This window comes from Grammomys surdaster, unplaced genomic scaffold (genome assembly GCF_004785775.1).
Source record: "Grammomys surdaster isolate TR1022 unplaced genomic scaffold, NIH_TR_1.0 125941, whole genome shotgun sequence".
NCBI lineage: Eukaryota > Metazoa > Chordata > Mammalia > Rodentia > Muridae > Grammomys > Grammomys surdaster.
In genome coordinates this window covers 2,830,259-2,847,707 of record NW_021620763.1, presented here as the reverse complement: position 1 = coordinate 2,847,707, position 17,449 = coordinate 2,830,259, and the positions used below count along the sequence as shown (strand labels likewise).

The 17,449-nt window shown below is 44.0% G+C and overlaps 1 protein-coding gene and 1 long non-coding RNA gene across 2 annotated transcripts in view; both read right to left on the bottom strand.

Moving 5' to 3' along the window:
* Positions 1 to 10,223: 10,223 nt before the first annotated feature.
* Positions 10,224 to 12,096, bottom strand: LOC114608922. The gene is made up of 2 exons (XR_003709434.1): positions 11,201 to 12,096; positions 10,224 to 10,375 (listed from the first exon to the last, which is right to left on the bottom strand). It is a non-coding gene; the product is annotated as an uncharacterized LOC114608922 (long non-coding RNA).
* Positions 12,097 to 14,075: 1,979 nt separating this feature from the next.
* Positions 14,076 to 17,449, bottom strand: part of Cd101 (CD101 molecule) — a 40,571-nt gene continuing 37,197 nt past the window's right edge. Inside the window, exon 9 of the mRNA XM_028752987.1 lies at positions 14,076 to 14,443. Within this exon, the coding sequence (XP_028608820.1) occupies positions 14,214 to 14,443 (230 nt within the window). The 3' untranslated portion in view covers positions 14,076 to 14,213. The remainder of the gene's footprint in view (positions 14,444 to 17,449) is intronic.

The window sequence follows — 17,449 nt, the reverse complement described above, 5'->3', positions numbered from 1 at the left end:
TGATGGGAGACAGAATCCAACCCCCAAGGCTGTTCTCTGTCATCTACAAGTATGGCAAGACATGAAAATACAAGAGAGAGAGAGAGAGAGAGAGAGAGACAGAGACAGACAGAGAGACAGAGAGAGACAGAGAGAGAGACAGAGATAGACAGAGTCCAACAGAGACAAAGAGAATAGGAACAGAAAGGATTGCTCTCTCTGTCCAGAGAGCACACTGAGGAGGAAGATGGCTTATTTACAGGCCAGGAAGACCCCTCAGCTGACAGTGGACCAGCACTTTGACCTGGGATGCAGCCTTGAGAACTGTGAGAGAATAAATATCTGTGGTGTCAGTCACCCGCCTCTGGTGTTTTACCCTCGGCCCAAGCACACCAATACAAACTCCCAAGCTAATTGTTTATTATCTACCGCAGCATATGTCTCCACATACATTGTTTTCCAAATGTGCCATTTGCACTAAAATCTACATGTAAATTGAATTAGCTAATTAATACAGGTATAATGTATCTCAGGATGGAAGTCTCCAGCGGCTCCATTTCTCATTATTTTCCATGTATTTATATATCTCTGCTTTGAACCCCAGCACTAAATCACACTGGCTTCTCATTTAACTGAAAAGTTATCAGACAACGTTATCCAAATAGTCCTCCATTCCTCTTGCCCTGGTAGCTGGACTTTTTCCTGAAACCTGCCCTCCACAGCTGAGAACAGGGCAACACTCCTATTTTGTGACTGAGTCTGTGCTTGTGTTCAAATCCCACGTCTTGCTCTCTCCAGGATATGTTAGGAGTTAGAACACAGGTAGCTGGTGTTTCCCTGTCAGGTGTAGAAAACATCAAACTGGGAGCTGGTCAGGGATGACCACTCCCTAAAGGTAGGAACGCCAACTCCCCCAAGTCCGTCTCATTTAAGCCTCACAGAGTACTGTCAGGCCAGAGACATTACCTCCATTTTGTGGATCTAAAACGGGCAGAAAGTCAAAGTGGTTGGTGAGAAGTAGTAGTACTTAGTAGCTTCAATCTGTCTTATTGAAAACGTGCTCCTTGGTGAGGGCGCCTGTGTTTACTATGCCTTTGGTGAGGAAGGACACACTGCTGGACAGGGCAGGTGACACGTGGGAGCAGGGTGGCGACTGGGGCTTCCTTGTTTCGCCTTGTTGAGTACCTTTCCTCACTCAAGTACCACAGGCACACTTAGATGCGCCTATGCGCTAGGAGCTGATGCTGGGCAGAGTGGACAGCCCTTCCTCACATGGGAAGCCGCGCCCCCGCCACTTCACTTCAGATGCTGCCACTCCTCCCATGTTGTTCCCTCAGTAGACCTGTTCTCCAGCCACAGAATTGCTATTTGTCTGCTTTAGATCTTGGAGGACATCTGAACAATGCTTAACGAAATGCAGGGAGTTCTGATCTCAGCACCCTTCTATTGAGCAGGTCATATCTTGAGTAATGGCCACTTGAGAACCTTCAAATTTCCATGGCCATCGGGGTGGTACAAATAGTTGCTGCCAGACAGGCCAGGAAACAATGCAAAGACTCCCTAAGGACAGACTTGAGAATGGGTAGCATCTGCCTTCAGTGACAGGAGACCATCACCAAACATATCTTCCTGTGTCTGTATAAACTGCCTCATAAGGTCACCCAGAGTGGCCACACGTTCAACATGTGTTGGGCTCAAAGAAACTCTGTGGAAGTTAGTGCTGAGTGCAAAGGGCCCCCCCTGCTTCCCTGAGCCAATTTCACCTCTCTCTTAACAGCTAGAGGACCTCTCTTAGGTCCTATCATTGCTGTTGCCCCAGTGGGGCTCTTGTTACTCTCATGTTACTGATGTGTCTCTGTTCACGAGAGGGTACTCACTCTGCTCACTGCAGAAGAAGGAGCACTGCTCTGGGCATCGTAATCCTTAGTGATCGTAAGACAGAACTGTGTCTCCCTGTTTTATAGTTGTGATGGATCATTGTATGCATCAACTTGATTGGGCTAAAGAATGCCCAAGATAACTAATAACATACTGTTCCCAGGTATGTCTGGGAGGATGCTGCGGGAAGAAATGCAAGCCAAGTAAAGATCATCAGCCCTGTGGCCTGGAGAGTTTGCTCAATGGTTAGAGCACACGTTGCTATTTCAAAGGACCCAAGTTCAATTGCCAGTACTCACGAGGTGGCTCACAACCATCTATAACTCTAGTTCCAGATGTTCTGACACCCTTTTTGGACCTCCATGGTCACCATGCACACCTGAGGTACACATAAACACACACAGAAACAAATATTCAATACACAGAAAATAAAATAATCTAAAAAATTTTAAGTAAAAGGACCAGCCTCCAGGTTGGTAGTTACAAACTGTTACCAGCACAAACAGAACAAAAGCCTGAGAAAAGACAAATCCTCTCTTCTTGAGGTGAGATGTCCATCTTCTGCCCTTGAACACCAGAACTTTTGATCCTTGAGGCTGTAAGGCCTACATGTCTTTGTCCCTCAGTCCTTGTGCCTTAGGTCTCAGTGTAGGAATCACCTCTTCGGCTCCCCTAGTTTCTCAGGCCCCTGGGATCTGATTAAATCACATCATTAGCTTCACTGGGTCACTGGTCCACAAACATTGTTCTAGTGAGCTCACCACCTCCATAACTGTGTGAAACAATTTCCAAAACAAAATTCCTCTTACATCTCTGTTCAGATCTTGTCACTTCTGTTTCTCTGGAGAACTCTGACTGATGCCATTTTCTCGCTCATGTTGTTACAGAGATTCAATCCTTCTAAACCCATGGTATCTGCTCAATAAAGTAAGTGTTCACTCTGCTTCCCTCTTTGCTGAGAGAAGAGAATTTGTCAGCAACTTCTACACGCCTGGCTCTTAGTATAGGCCTCACCACACAGTCAGAACCACAGGATGCTTGTTAAGAATATGTATCTCATCATTCCTCTTTTATACTAAAATTATGCAATGTCAGTCACCAATTTGGTCCTGAATTTTTAATTTTAATGATGTTTATCATTTTATCATATATAATGTGATCTGTTTTTTTACATATTATTTTTAATTACTCAAGCATAATTCACTAAAAGAAGTATTCTCTCCTCAGTAAAGTAGCAGCAATAGTAGAAATCAGGTAAATGTGTGTGCACATTGACTTCTGGTCTCCAGTTCTCTGTTGGTTCTTTATTTATGTGTAGACACATTTCAGAGGTCTTAAATTATTGTATTTTACAGAATTTCCTGTAACCTGATCACGTAATTCCTTCAACCTTTTACTTTAAAGCGTGGTCTTCTTGATCCCAAATAATATGTGTTTTTATTTAGCATCAGAATAAGCATGTTGATGCCTAAAAGTATCTGGGATTTGAGTCAGGATTCCATTAAGTGTGACACTAATGAAGTTTGGGGTTTGAAAAGTATTTACTATGAGGGGTGGATGCTGTTTCATGCATTTCAGGGTGTTCAGAGAATACTGGTCTCTCACTCACTAGTACTTTCCCAAGATGTGACAGCAAAAAACACCTCCATGTATGTATCACTTGGTACAAACTTGCCCCTCCCTGCACTGTTGACAGCGGCTTTATATCAGTAGATCAACTCAGAGATGATTGACGTGTTAATGATGCTGGGCCTTTTAACTCTGAAAATAGACTCCCTAATAGGTCTTTTTTAGGCCAGCAATGTCTTTTTTTGTTTGGTTGGTTTTTTGAGACAGGGTTTCTCTGTGTAGCCTTGGCTGTCCTGGAACTCACCCTGTAGACCAGGCTGGCCTCAAACTCAGAAATCCGCCTACCTCTGCCTCCCAAGTGCTGGGATTAAAGGCGTGCGCCACCACCGCCTGGCCAGCAATGTCTTACTTATAGTTTTAAATGTAGAATTCTTAAAAATTTATTTCAAGGCATTTGATATTTTATTCTATTACAGATATGATTTCCAAGTCATTTGATATTATACTACAGTTTATTTTCTGTACTGATCTAGTATCTGATTTGGGTTTCCTAAGAATGTAATCAAGTCACCCAAAAATAAAGACAATTTAATTTCCATTTCAATGTTTTTGCCTTTAATTCTTTGTCCTGTTGTATTGTTGTGAGATAAGCCCACCAGAGACAACCACACGGGCACTCTTAAAAACAAAAGAAAAGTCTTTATTGCCAGCCAGCTGCTGCACAGGGAACTTGACCAAATCATGCAGCCCCAAGCCCAGGCCCTATAGCTCTTTGTCTTTTACACACACAGAAACTACATCCTGGTCGGCACACTTCAGTTAGCACAAAGTGGAACTACAGAAGCCAAAAGGCAAGGCTAGTACTCGAAGGGACTTTTCCCTCAGGGCTTTCTTGGAACTATGGGCTAGGCCTTTGTTCCTTTTGCCAGGCTTTTGGGCCTGTGAGTTTTGAAGTCAGAATGGTGCCTCTGACATTGCATCAGTAGTGCTAAGGTCTGTTACGGTATTGCATTACAAGAACTTTTAGTCAAGTATTCAAGAGATATAGTGCTAGTTGGCATCCCATCAAATTTCTAATAAAAGGCAAGAAGTACTCGGTACTCTACAACTGAATTTGACAGCCTTTGTCAACCTGAAGGAGTTCCCCTCTATTGTCTGTTTTCTGAGAAATGTATTGAATATGAGCTCTATAAAACTATTAACTTCCTTCCTTGCACCTATAGAGATGATGAGAAATTTCCTCTCCATTCTGTTAACAAAATAATTTACATAGATTGAATTTTGCATGGTAAGCCAGTTTTTCATTTCTTAATAAAACATGCACAGTGGCAAATTGTGATTACATCATGGTTGATTGTGATTTGATGTATCATTTAAAGTCTATAGAGCATAGTTGAAGTGGTTTTTTTATGCTTTGTTTTGTTTCTAAGACAAGGTCTTATCATGATCTCCATTTAGTCTAGGCTGGCCTCGAACTTAGAATCCTCCTGCTCCTATCTCCTGAGTTTGGAATTAGAGGCATGTACTATGTGATTCTTGCCCTTTTCTCTCTGTCTTTAAAACACAGTCTTCCTATATTGCTGAGACTGGCTTCGAAGTCATGGTCCTCCTGCTTCTGTCTCCCCAGAGCTCAAATTATAAGCATGTACCTTGACACCTGGCTAAGCAATGATTTCCTAAATAGTATATAAATGATAGCATTTAATATATTTTTTTGTTCTCAAAACTACTGCATGAGAAAAAAGATACTCTTTAGGAATCTGACGCTAGAGTAGCAGGGTGATTGTGGAAAAGAAACGTTGGTGTTTTATCTTACTCTTTCCAGCATATATGTGTGTGTGTGTGTGTGTGTGTGTGTGTGTGTGTGTGTTCACGTACAGGTAGAGGTCAGAGGTCAAGCTCAGATGTCTTTCATCGTGAGCAGTTCACCTTGATTTTTGAGACAGGTTCTCTCACTGACTTGAGGGCTCACTGGTTCAGCTAGGCTGGCTAGTCTGTGAGTGCCAGGGAGCCACCTGTTTCTGCCTCCCCAGTTCAGGGATTACAAGCGCATGCCACCACACCAAGGTTTGTTTGTTTAATGAGGGTTCTGAGGCTGAAACTCACACCCTCAAGCTTATCCAGCAAACCCTTAACCCTTAATTGAGCTGTCTCTCAGCCTCCCCACCACAGTTTTTAATGTGCTAAAATCTACATATGCACCTTCCCATTGAAGTGCATGTTTCAGTGGTGCTAAGTTCAGGCACACTGTTGTGCAATCACCACCATCCAGCTCCAGTGAGTTTTTCATGTTCCCAAATCAAAGCCCTCTAATGACAATATACTGGGTTGTGCCATCACATAGCCCTGGAAAACACTATTCTACTTTATGTGTGTATAAATTTGATTACTTCAGGCACTTCTTAACAAGAGAATCATACACCACTTACCCATTTATGATTGATATGGTTTTCTTACAGTGTCTCCCAGAATCATCCATGTTGTACTGTGTCTCATAATGTCCTTCCCCTTTTAAAGGATGACTGATATTCTATTATGTGTAGTATCATATTCTGTTACTTTATCCATATATCCATGGACATTGGGTTGCCTTTAGAGTTTTGGCTATTGTACATGCTGTTGCTATGAACATGGGTGTACAAAATCTCTTCGTGGCCTTGCTTTCAACGATTTGGGTATAAACTCAGAAGCAAAGTTACTGGATTATATGGTAATTCCATTTCTATTTTTTCAGTAAGAGAATGCAAATCAGATAAGGAAAAGAAATGAAAGGAATTGACCTATTGCTTGTTCCCAGCAGCTACGCTGTTTTATATTCCCAACGATGATGCTCAAGCCTTCTATCTCGTGTGTTACACAAAATTCATTTGTAACACGTGATAGGCTTGCTTTTGAAAGGTAAAATAGCTAAGTAGCTGGTCATGTAGCCTTTCAATCTGTGGCTGTGCTTATCACCTTGAGACGCTGTTTTAATGGTGGAGTTCTTGGTATCTGGTGATGGCTTCAGGATGTGAGGCAGGATTCAAAGGATTGAACCCTTCCTCTAAATCTTCTAATTCCTTGCACAATTATCTCATATATTACCTTGGATCTAAGTGCCTTTAAATAGAAATGCATGCTCCAAATACCTCTGTCTGCATTACTCCCTAAGGACTCTCCTCAGACAAATTGTTTTTCTTTTAATTTACCTGCTTAAATCCAAGCTGATGATTCTTGCTCTATTGAGTTATAGTACCAAGAGCTATTAATGGTATATGTTTCAATTAGGGGCTTATTGCACTCATTCGTGCACGCGCGCGCGCACGCACACGCACACGCACACACACACACACACACACAGAAGAATGGGTGTTAACGAAGGACACTCACTGCTATCATCATAGCATATATATCTATTCTATGTGTCCCAAACTTTCTGTGATTATTTTATGTTGTGTTGTTGTTTGTTTGTAGAATTTCATGAAGTACAAAGTGTCCTTGGCCTCCTCTTGCAGCTGAGGAAGTCCTGATCCTCCTGCCTCCACCTCCCATGTGCTGGTACTACAGTGTGAGCCCCAAATCCCCGCACTCCCAGTCATTAGTGTTATAACTATTAACTACAATGTTGAGAATCCCTCACGTTGAAGAATGGCTTGCTCTGTCTGCCATGATCAGCTGCAGCTGCGCACCAGTGACAAGGGGCAGGTCCCATATTACCGAGTCTCTCTAGGTAGTGCTATGGGTGACATCAAGCTGTATAGAAATGCTTCCTGGCAGCAGTACCATGTAAGAAGATGTCCCAGGAGAAGAGCAGGGACACTCACGATCTCAGTTACCAAAGAATGTCCGGGGGAGGGGGGAGGAGGGGAGAGAGCACTCTGAGATCCTGTGGAATCACAGCTCTATCTGAATTTTATCTAGTCTAGAACATGCAAACAAAAGAATAAATATACAAGTCTCTCCTAAGACTTTGTGTGGGCCTCAGAAATACTGAGGTCAACTCAAGGGATTAGTCAAAATCACAGGGGAAAAAAAGGTTTCACAATAAAAGACACACCACCAGCAACAAAGTTGAGACTCTGCAAGTCATTTGTTGTCATAGGCAGAGTCATAGTGACCTGTCCCCTGAACTTTCACCTAGCCGATACCCTGTTCTAAAAGATATCTGTACCCTCCTGAACACTCATGCTCCAGTGTCATCCCCTTCCCCACGTCCTGCCTTTTTGTGTTTATAACCCCTGTGTGAATAAGTAAAAATTACGATTTGATTTAAAAATAAATTTAAAAAAAAGAGAGAAACTATCCACCCTCTGCCTCACAGAAACAATAGCTTTGGACTTTCAAACATAGGTGCTGATAGCCTAGACACTTCAGAATCACCATCCTTACCTAATGTGGTTTTTTGTCTTAGCAAATGGTTTCAACAAAACATCTCTAGTTGGTAGTTGATCCAGAAGAGACCTTGGTTTCAGAGGTGATGTGGCAGAGCTTCAAGTTTCTAACAATCAAATTAAATGTGTAAGTGAGTAAAAAAGATACATGGGGACAGGCATGATGGTACACACCTATAATGCCAGCATTCAGGAGGCCAAGACAAGAGGATTACAGTTCTGTGCTAGCCTGGTCTACATAGCAAGATCCTATCTCAAAAAAGATGAAGGGAAAAAAAGTTGAGATATCAAATGTAACAATCTGCTATTTCTGTATATATCTCGATGTAGTGATATATCATTGTTTTTACCAAATAAATATTAGCTACTTTGTGACTTAATATTTATTTATTTATTTAGAGTCACTGAGTCAGAGTCTTGCTATGTGGCCCAGGTTTGAATTTTCTGGTAATTCTGTTCTACACTCAAGGCATTCACAGAATTGATGTCACCTCTATTATTCACATTAGGAAAATGACTGTTTTGCGGCCAGCTGCCATACTTCACTTTGGTACCACTGCCTTCTCAGTCCAATTCCAGCCAAACTCTTCACTGGTCATTTTCATTCCCTGAACACTCAAGCTCTCCTTCCCTGGTAAGCAATGTTCCTTGGCTAACCAATGGTCACCATAAAACCCAAGTCTCTATGCACATTTGAGAGCCCTTTGCCCAGCCCTCTCTGGGGATGTGACACTTGAACCAACTCAGAGCTACTCTCTGCATGTCATTTTTCTTGAGAGTCTCCTCTGCCTAGACTGTTTACCTCAACTCAAGTTTTTTTTTTAAAGACATGCCATTCCTTTTAATCCTCAGCCAAATAGCATCTCCTTTAATGTTTCTCTCATTTCTCAGTGGTCTTAGCGCTTAGTTCACTTGGGGTAAAAATGACTAGACAGTGTAACAGAAGTGTCATCTGAGGGAATACAGACACCTTGGATCCTGTCTGGTATGGCATCCCCTCAAGCAGGCTTGTATGACCTCCCTGCAGGAAGCAAAGGGAAAGAAGAGATGAAATGCACAGTACCTGAGGCCATCGGACAGAAAGCAGAAGGAAGAACACAATGGTTCCAGACTGGCCAGGGTTTAGATGTTACAAGAGAGATTTGGGGCAAAAGACCATGGAGCTATTTTCACAAGAGAATAACTAGACAGCATAAAGTCACAGAGACTTTAGATCTGTCTCCTTAGAGCTGAGTGTGATGCAGACAGAGAGTCACCATTGATGACAGTGCTGCCTGCTCATCTCTCATGCCCCAGCATCCCTTGCTCCACAGAGCCCATGGTACCCAACTAAATCACAGGCAGTCACGGGGAGAGACTTCACTTGTGAGAGCATGTGAATCCTCAGAATCCTGCAGAATCCTTGGATGTATCTGAAGGACATTATTGATGTTGAAGACCCTGCTGTAAGCAAGCCGTGACAAAAGCCTATAAAATCTGAATTACTACTATTGATTTCATTTCATAGGAGCACAGGTAGGGCTGGAAAAAACTCGAGATACAGTGACATTCGCTTCTGATTTGAAGTGGTTTAAAACCTATTTATAAGTTGGCTACTGAGATGTGAGCGAGCTGTCTTCGTAGGCTCAACTACTGTGAATGGGAGCTGCTGCGACTACCAAGAACCCCACCGTGAAAACTGAAATAAACAAGCTCCTATGTCTAAGCACCCGAGTTGAATCACATGATGTGGGTATTATCGTCCTCAGAATATACCCCATAGCAATAAATTTAAGCCAAGTGTTTGTGGTAAGAGAGTTGAGGACAGCAGTTCTCAACCTGTGGGTCTTGACCCCTTTTGGTGTCAAATGACCCTTTCACAGGGGTAGCATATCAGATATTTACATTATGATTCATAACAGCAGCAAAATTACAGTTATGAAGTAGCAACAAAATAATTTTATGGTTGGAGGGGACTGTATTAAAGGGTCAAAGCATTAGGAAGGTCGAGAACCACCAGTTTAGGACTGATGGGTAAGCCTAAATTTTGGTTCTTTCTCTTCTGCACAGTGCTAGTGGATCCTGGATAAATCCTAACCTCTCTGAGCACCAGTTCCTCATTTGTAGGACAGAAATAATTCCTTCCGTGTAGGACGCCAGGAAACTCTGTGATGGTGAATAAATTCTGAACAGTCATGAGGAATTAGCCTGGCTTGCATCTTTTCACCACTGCATTCATCCTCAGCAATAAATCAGTCAGTGTTACACATGTCTCAAAAGACTAAAAACAATGAGAGGAGTGGCCCTGCCCTATTCATCTCTCTGTCAGCCTGTCTCACTTAGACAGGGTTCTCAGAACAGTGTTGTGGAGTTCCACGGGGCAGCGAGCTTACTGCCAGCCTGCTTGGGAGCATCCCAAGTGCAGAATTGGCTTGGACCACACACCAGTCCAGAGAGCCTAAGACTGTTTATTAAGTCAACCAAATAAATACACAACAATGGTAGATAAAATAGGTCAAATCAAGTGTTTCAGGAACATCATACGTGGCTACAATGGGCAGAACGTTAATCAGAAGAGACAGAAGCTGGAAAAATGGTCCCTGTACAGGATCAGAAAGAAATCATTTTAGACTTTGTAGATCACGTGGTGTTCCAGTTTTCTTTCTGTTGCTGTGTTAAAAAAAAAAAAAAACATTCTGACCAAAAGCAACCTGGGGACAAAGAGTTTGTTTGCCTGATCCATCCAGGGCATGAGCCAGCATTGAGAGAAGTCAGGGAGAGGCTTGAAGCAGAAACCATGGAGGAACACCACTTACTACACAGCCCAGGCCTGCCTGCAAGAAAGGCACTGTCCACACTGGGCTGGGCTGTCCTATATCAGCTAGCAATCAATAAAATCTCTCTTAGACATGCCTCCAGCTCAGTCTGACTTAGGCAATTCCTCGATTGAGGTTGACTCTTCCCAGGTGACTCTAAGTTATGTAAAGTTGACAATAAAAACGAGCCAGCACACATGGTCTCCTTAGCAACCTCCCTCTGTGGTCATTTCCTCACAAAGGCAGCCAAGCACAGAATGTAAGGAAAAGAGAATGACCGTATTCCAGTAAATTGTATTTAAAGCACGGGTGTAAGGCTGTACCAGACCCTTGGGGTGTGGTTAGCCAATTCCTGAGATAAAGGCTTGTCTCACTGCCAAATAGAACTTACTACAAAGCTGAAAGTAAAGCCAGGTGGGGGCATAGAATAGGAAAGTTGCAACCACTGAGCACAAGAGAATCCCTCCACGGGATGCCGACACTAAAACAAACAAGGGTGCGACCAGAGAGAAGTCTCCTGGAAAGTATATTTTATGGTGGATCAAAGTTAGTAGGTAAAGTGCAGACTGGATAGGCTTGAGGACCCAAGTTCAAATCCCTAGTACTCACATAAGAGCAGAGTATGGTAGCACATGTCTGTACTCCAACTCTGGGTTGGCATGAGTGTTGGGAGGTTGGGGAGCACAAGACCAGCACATCCTGGTGGTTCACTGGCTGTCTAGCTCAAAACAGGTGAGCTCCAGGTTCTGTGAGAGATCCTTCCTCAAAAGTAAAATAAAATAAAATAAAATAAAATAAAATAAAATAAAATAAAATAAAATGGCAGGGTACTGATTGAGGAAGCCATCCCAGTGTCTACCTCTGCCTCGACATATATCTACCCACTCATGTCAATACACACACACACACACACACACACACAGAGAGAGAGAGAGAGAGAGACAGAGACAGAGACAGAGACAGAGACAGAGAGACAGAGACAGAGATAGAGACAGAGACAGACAGAGAACCAAAAGTTAAAGAGTTTGGGGGGTTCAGTTGCCTAATAACTGACTGTTGCACCAATAGTGAGATATAAAGTCAATCAGATGTGCTTGCTGTTCGTGCCATTTATGAAAGAGAGCATTGGGAATGGGCGAGGCAATACTGCTGTGGGGGTGGACATATTTGAGTCACTATCTCTTTAGTCTACCACAATGCCTGACAAGCAAGGGATGTTTCAGGGTCGTACTTTCCCAGGCTGCACTCTGGTTAGAAAAACCCTGTCTCCTTGAAAAAGATCTGTCCTGGGTTCGATGGAAAAGAAATAACAGCCGAGGTAAAGAAGAGAAGGGGGAGGCTGGGAGAGAGACCAGGTGGGAAGTAGCACAGTGTATCCCATGAGTCTCCAGCCAGGCATCAATTCAAGTTCAAGATTCTTCTAGGCATGCCATTACACAGGCAGGTAGATCTCAGTGAGCACTAGGTTATCCTGGTTTACCCTGTGAATTCTGGGCCAGCCATGGCTACATAGTAAAATACTGTCTTTTTTTTTTTTTAAGGTGGGGGATGGATGCTGGAGAGATGGCTCATCAGTTAAGAGCACTGGCTGTTCTTCCAGAGGGCTCAAGTACCTTTCCCAGCAACCACGTGGCAGCTCACGACCACCTGTAACTTTAGTTCCAAGAGATATCATGCTCTTTTCTGACCTTAGTGGACTCTGCATGCATGTGGTACACAGACATACATGCAGGCAAATTACCAATACACAAAATAAAAATAAATTTTTTTAAAAGCCTCTAAAAATGGGGGTGGGGTTGAGGGGAGCCATCATATTTATTTCTGAAGAGCCCTTTAATTTCGTTCTTTTCTTCATCGTTACCTGGGAGAGAAGAAGTTAATGTGTTGGTTGCTTGAGAAAACATTTGGAATGTTTAAAATGAGGCTTTGGAGGGAGTTGGATGAAAGAAGCAGCAGGTCTGTGGTGGCAGTTCTCACAGCCTCAGATAATCTGCTTGCAGAGGAGCAAAGGAACTAATTATCTTTGGAGAGGACTGTGTGCCTGATAAAATAATTAAAAATAAATGGCTCTCCTTAGAAATGCAAATTACCAAGTACTGAAGAAACCCTGGTGGTCACATAGACAATAAATAGATGTGTTATCTGAGGTCCTTTATTTGATTGATTTTCAATTCTGGCTACAGCCAGGCCTGCACAGTGGAAACAGCTCTTAAAAGCCTTAAACCATCACACCTCGCCCTGGGGACTTTCTAGGGTGAGATTAGGAAACTCAGGACTCAGACTTGACCCTCTGCTTCCCTTGAACCTACACTCCAGTACCACTAGATAGGGGGCATTACTGCACAGCCCTCTCCCAAGTTCCACTGATGCTCCTTCCTCCTACCCAGTGCTTTCAAAGAAAGCACCGGCCAAGTACTACGGTGGTAGGCTGGTGTGGTGTGTGTGTGTGTATGTGTGTGTGTAGGAGATAGGAGGCCTTGGGGACTGAGCAGAACACTGTTTTATGGGTAGGAGAATGTTCTTAAGTAATGACTTACTATCTCTTAAACTAAGCATACCAATGTCTTCCACTCCTCCCTCCTCTCACCCTACCTCCTCTTCCTCTTCTTCATCTCCCTCCTCCTCTTCTTCCTCTTCTTCCTCCTTTTTCCAAGACAGAGTTTCTCTGTGTAGTCCTGGTTTTTCTGGAACTCACTCTGTAGACCAGGCTGGCCTTGAGCTCAGAGATTTACCCACTTCTACCTCCAAAGTGCTGGGATTAAAGACATGTACAGCACTGACCAGTACCAATGCGTGCTTCTAATCCCAGCCCTTGGAGGCTGGCCTTGGTAGGGGAAAGAAGGCTGTAAATTGAAGGACAGTCCAGACTATACAGAGCAGGGCTTTAAACAGTGAGATCAAGTTCAAGTCTGGCCTGGGGCTACATCGCAAGGCCTTTTCTCAACAGAACAAAAACAGAAACAAACAAACAAAAAAGAAACAAAAAACACACCCAAATCATAAAAGCAGAAAGCCAAATAAAACTTCAAAAAGACTGCAACGCGTTACCCTTTTGTCAAAGTACCAATATTGATTAGACAACTCCTCTTGGGCTTTTCAGCAGGCATTTGTAAAGGAGAAAGGAAAAAAATTGGATTTCTGTCTAGAAAAAGTTACAGACTGACAGGGGGAGTCCAATTCCAGGCAAGCCAGTCCACGCTCTCAATTCCTCTAACTTTGCAGACATCAGGTTTCTCCTACGTTTCTTATCTAGAGAAAAATGATTTCCCTTGTGACTGGGCCAAGGTGATGTATCCAAGGGAATAGATGATGTTGGAGAGGAATGAGAGAGGAAGGAAGGCTCGCCAGCTGGTGTTCTTCTCTTTCCAGATGAAGGCTGGACCTTCAGAAGGTGACTGTGTAAGCAGGGGCAATGATGCTATCTGCTGCTGAAGGATGGAAAAAAAAAAGATGGGTGCTACACAAAGAAACACTTAGCAAGATCTGGTTAACAACATGTGCCAGTGGCACGTTCCTTCTGGTCCCTAGGTAACTTGGCCAATATCTGAAGCAGAAGTCATTCACCCTGGTCAGTCCAACCCAATCCCTCCACACTCCTTTCTCCATCACAGGTGCTTGGACTTCAGTAGCCTTCACCCTCCTCTGCTGCGTCCTTCTGAAGTGATGTCCTTCTCATGCCCACCCAGAGAGCCTTTTCTTTCTTTGCACTGAGACTCAGCTGTGACAACTTCCTGGCCTTCCAGTACAAGCAGAGGAAGGACGTGAACAGAAGGAGAAGCATGATGAAGGGGCAGACGATGAGAAAGTGGAGTAAGATTCCCGAGGAGCAGATCCGGGAAGAGAACGTGGGCTCTGCAACCAGAGAAACACAGAGGATAATCAGTGCCCTAGTGATCAGGGCCGAGTTGGCACAAACACGTCCCTACCCATTATTATCGGCAAGTCCATGCAGATAACAGGGTGGATGGCACAGGCCTTTCATCCTGTGACAGCACTGGGAGAACAGGCCTAGGACATTCCCAAGACACACCTCTCCCCCTGCCCGGCCATTGCAGCTGTAGAGCTGTCAATGACCTACTTACAACCAGCAGCCAAAAAGAAAAGCAAAACAAAAAAGGAAAACCTTTCCTTTAATCTTCTTCCCTCAGAAAAGATATGTATAATTCAGCCCTCGTTCTCAACTGTGTGACTGGCCCTGAATTTTTAACTGAGCTATTCTCACTGCTGTTTCTGAAACTCACAGAGCACTACGCTGTCCTCAGTAGCAGCTGTACCTATGGAGGAGGGTGCTTCTTCACCCCCTGACCTGTAACACATAGGTTATCTCAGGTAGGCCCTGGCTCCTTGCCCTACCATGCTCAACTCTCACTTCCTGTATCCAAGTCACTGAGCACAGCCTCTGTCTGGTTGGATCTCACTTCTCCCAGACTTATTACATTGTCCCATGCTTACCCCTCCTTGTCACACAGCCCTTTTTTTCAGCCTTTTTCTTTCCTGGATTGAGCATGTCTAAGTGTCCTGGGTTCCTGCATTTGCTGATCTTAAACCAAACCGAATGCTGCCACAGAGTCAAAGACACCGTACAGAGGCATGCCAAAGGCATGGGATCCTCTAGCAGCTGCAGTCTGCTGGGAGGCAGCACCAGCAGACCAGCATGTGGGGCACTGGGGCTCTTGGCCACTTCCCAGGGAAGCAGAGAGGACCACAGACACCACAAGTCTTGGGAAACGATGCCCTGAGCTAATGCCTAAAGGCCTGGGTTACAGGCATTCAGCAGAAAGCCACATGTGTAAAGTGCTACCAACTACTCACTGTATTCTTCCAACTACATTTATGATATATGTGGAATCAGGGGGTATTCTGAACAATCTGATGCTAACAGCAGCTGTGCTTTGCTTGGGAAACCGTAACGACAGGAGACCTCTCTTCTTCAAAGGTTAAGCTGTACAATTTCTGAGATTATGGATTCCCAGGGATAAAACAGGTTTAATAGGTCATTCTGACCAACCTCCAAGTGCCAAAAAAATCCCACTGGGGCCTCACTGATGCACTTTATGTCAAAGGTTGCCTCTTCACTGGAAATCGAGAGAGAGCCCAGACATTTGCTCGAGGTGGGTACTGTGAGCTCCTAGAGGGTTGGGCCTATGTCTTACATGTCTCTGTATCTGGTAAAGCACTTCCCTTGGAAGGCCTCCAGGATCCTGGAGAAGGAATCAACTACTGAGTGTATTCCCCATGCTAGAGCCAGGGTGGCTGCCATCATTTAGCGTGACAGCCCCTGGTGAACATTAGGCTGTCAGTACTGAGTGGCTTTGGCACAGAGCTGCAGAGTTGGTGGCCTAGATTTTTTTTTTTCTGTTCTCAAGTGTAGTCTTCACCTTGCATCTGATTTTCCTTCTTGAAAACATGATCAATGGCAGAGAGATTTTGAATGGTTTTTTTTTGTTTGTTTGTTTTGATCTGAAGTTGAGTCTCACTATGTAGCCTGAACTAACCTCGAACACATGATCTTTCTGCCTCAGCTTCCCAAAGGCTGGGATTAGAGGCATGTGCCACCATGCTTGGTTTACTTTTTTAATTCTTTTCTAACCTCCTTCTGCATTCTTCTCCCAAATGATCCAACTGAATGCTGCTTAGTTTCCCGAGCGTGATGATGCTTGCAAGCATGGTCAAAGGAAGCAGGGACGGCAACGCTGTGTTAGAATAGGCCAGGCTGCTCAACCATGGCTACAGAAAGAAACTTCTTTTTATAGCAATGGCCACTGTCAGGAAATGACAAGCTCCCTACAGAGAGCCCATCTATGAGAGTGTAAACAGTCTCCTCAGGTGTCCAGACTCCCAGAGAATGACAGACAGCCACAATTTTTCACTTCCCCAAGGAAGTTTACAAACCTCAGGGCTGGACTCCCTGGGATATCCAAAGGGTGCCAGTGTTGACATATGCCTCCGCCCATATAATGGGTAGATGGTCAACTAGCCAGGTCCTTCTTTCTCACGTTCCCACATCCTCAGAGCTGCGTATCCCTTTCCTGGAATCCCCTTCTCCTCTCCACTCTGCAGCAGCTGAATCAGAGACAGCCGGGCTACAAGCTCACCATGTGAACCTCCAAGAGGACAACTCCTAACTCTGCCTGTGGGCTTGAATGTTCATTAGGGCTCCTGTCATGCTGCTCTCTGTGCTTGGCATTAAGAGCCCTTGTAATAAACTTCTTACCCGAAATGATAATCTATCTGCCTTAGTGTCTCTCTTGACCCCAGACCCAAGACTTTTCACTGGGAAGGGATGGAGCCATGGAGTCCCTATGAAAACACTGGCCATGTGTGTTCCTACATCAGAGTGAATGAGTACCACCTGTACTTCAGAGAGAGCTTGGTTCAGCTCTTCACTCCTCAACTCTTATTGGGGAAGTTAATCATCTCCTCCAATCCTCTGTTTCCTTATCAACTGAGCAGGAATAATAATGTATGGAGATGCAATGAGATAATATGTAATATAACATTTAACACAAAACCTAGACTATTTGTTGAGTCTAAACCAAGAGACATTAGCTAGAAGGTTCCTGAGAAGCTGAGAAATTCCTAGGCAACCTTCTCCCAAGCCTGCTGATTCCCCACAGAGACATCAGCTCTGTAGTTTGGATCTGGAATAACTTGCAAAAGAGCCAGGTAATAAAGGTTTGGCCATGGTTAGCACTACTGGAAAATGATGGGACCTTTAAGAGGTGGGGCTCAACTGGAGGTCATAGGTCACTGGGAGCATGCCCTTAAAGAATTCTGATACTCATTCTCATTCATTCATTCATTCTCTCTCTCTCTCTCTCTCTCTCTCTCTCTCTCTCTCTCTCTCTCTCTCTCTCT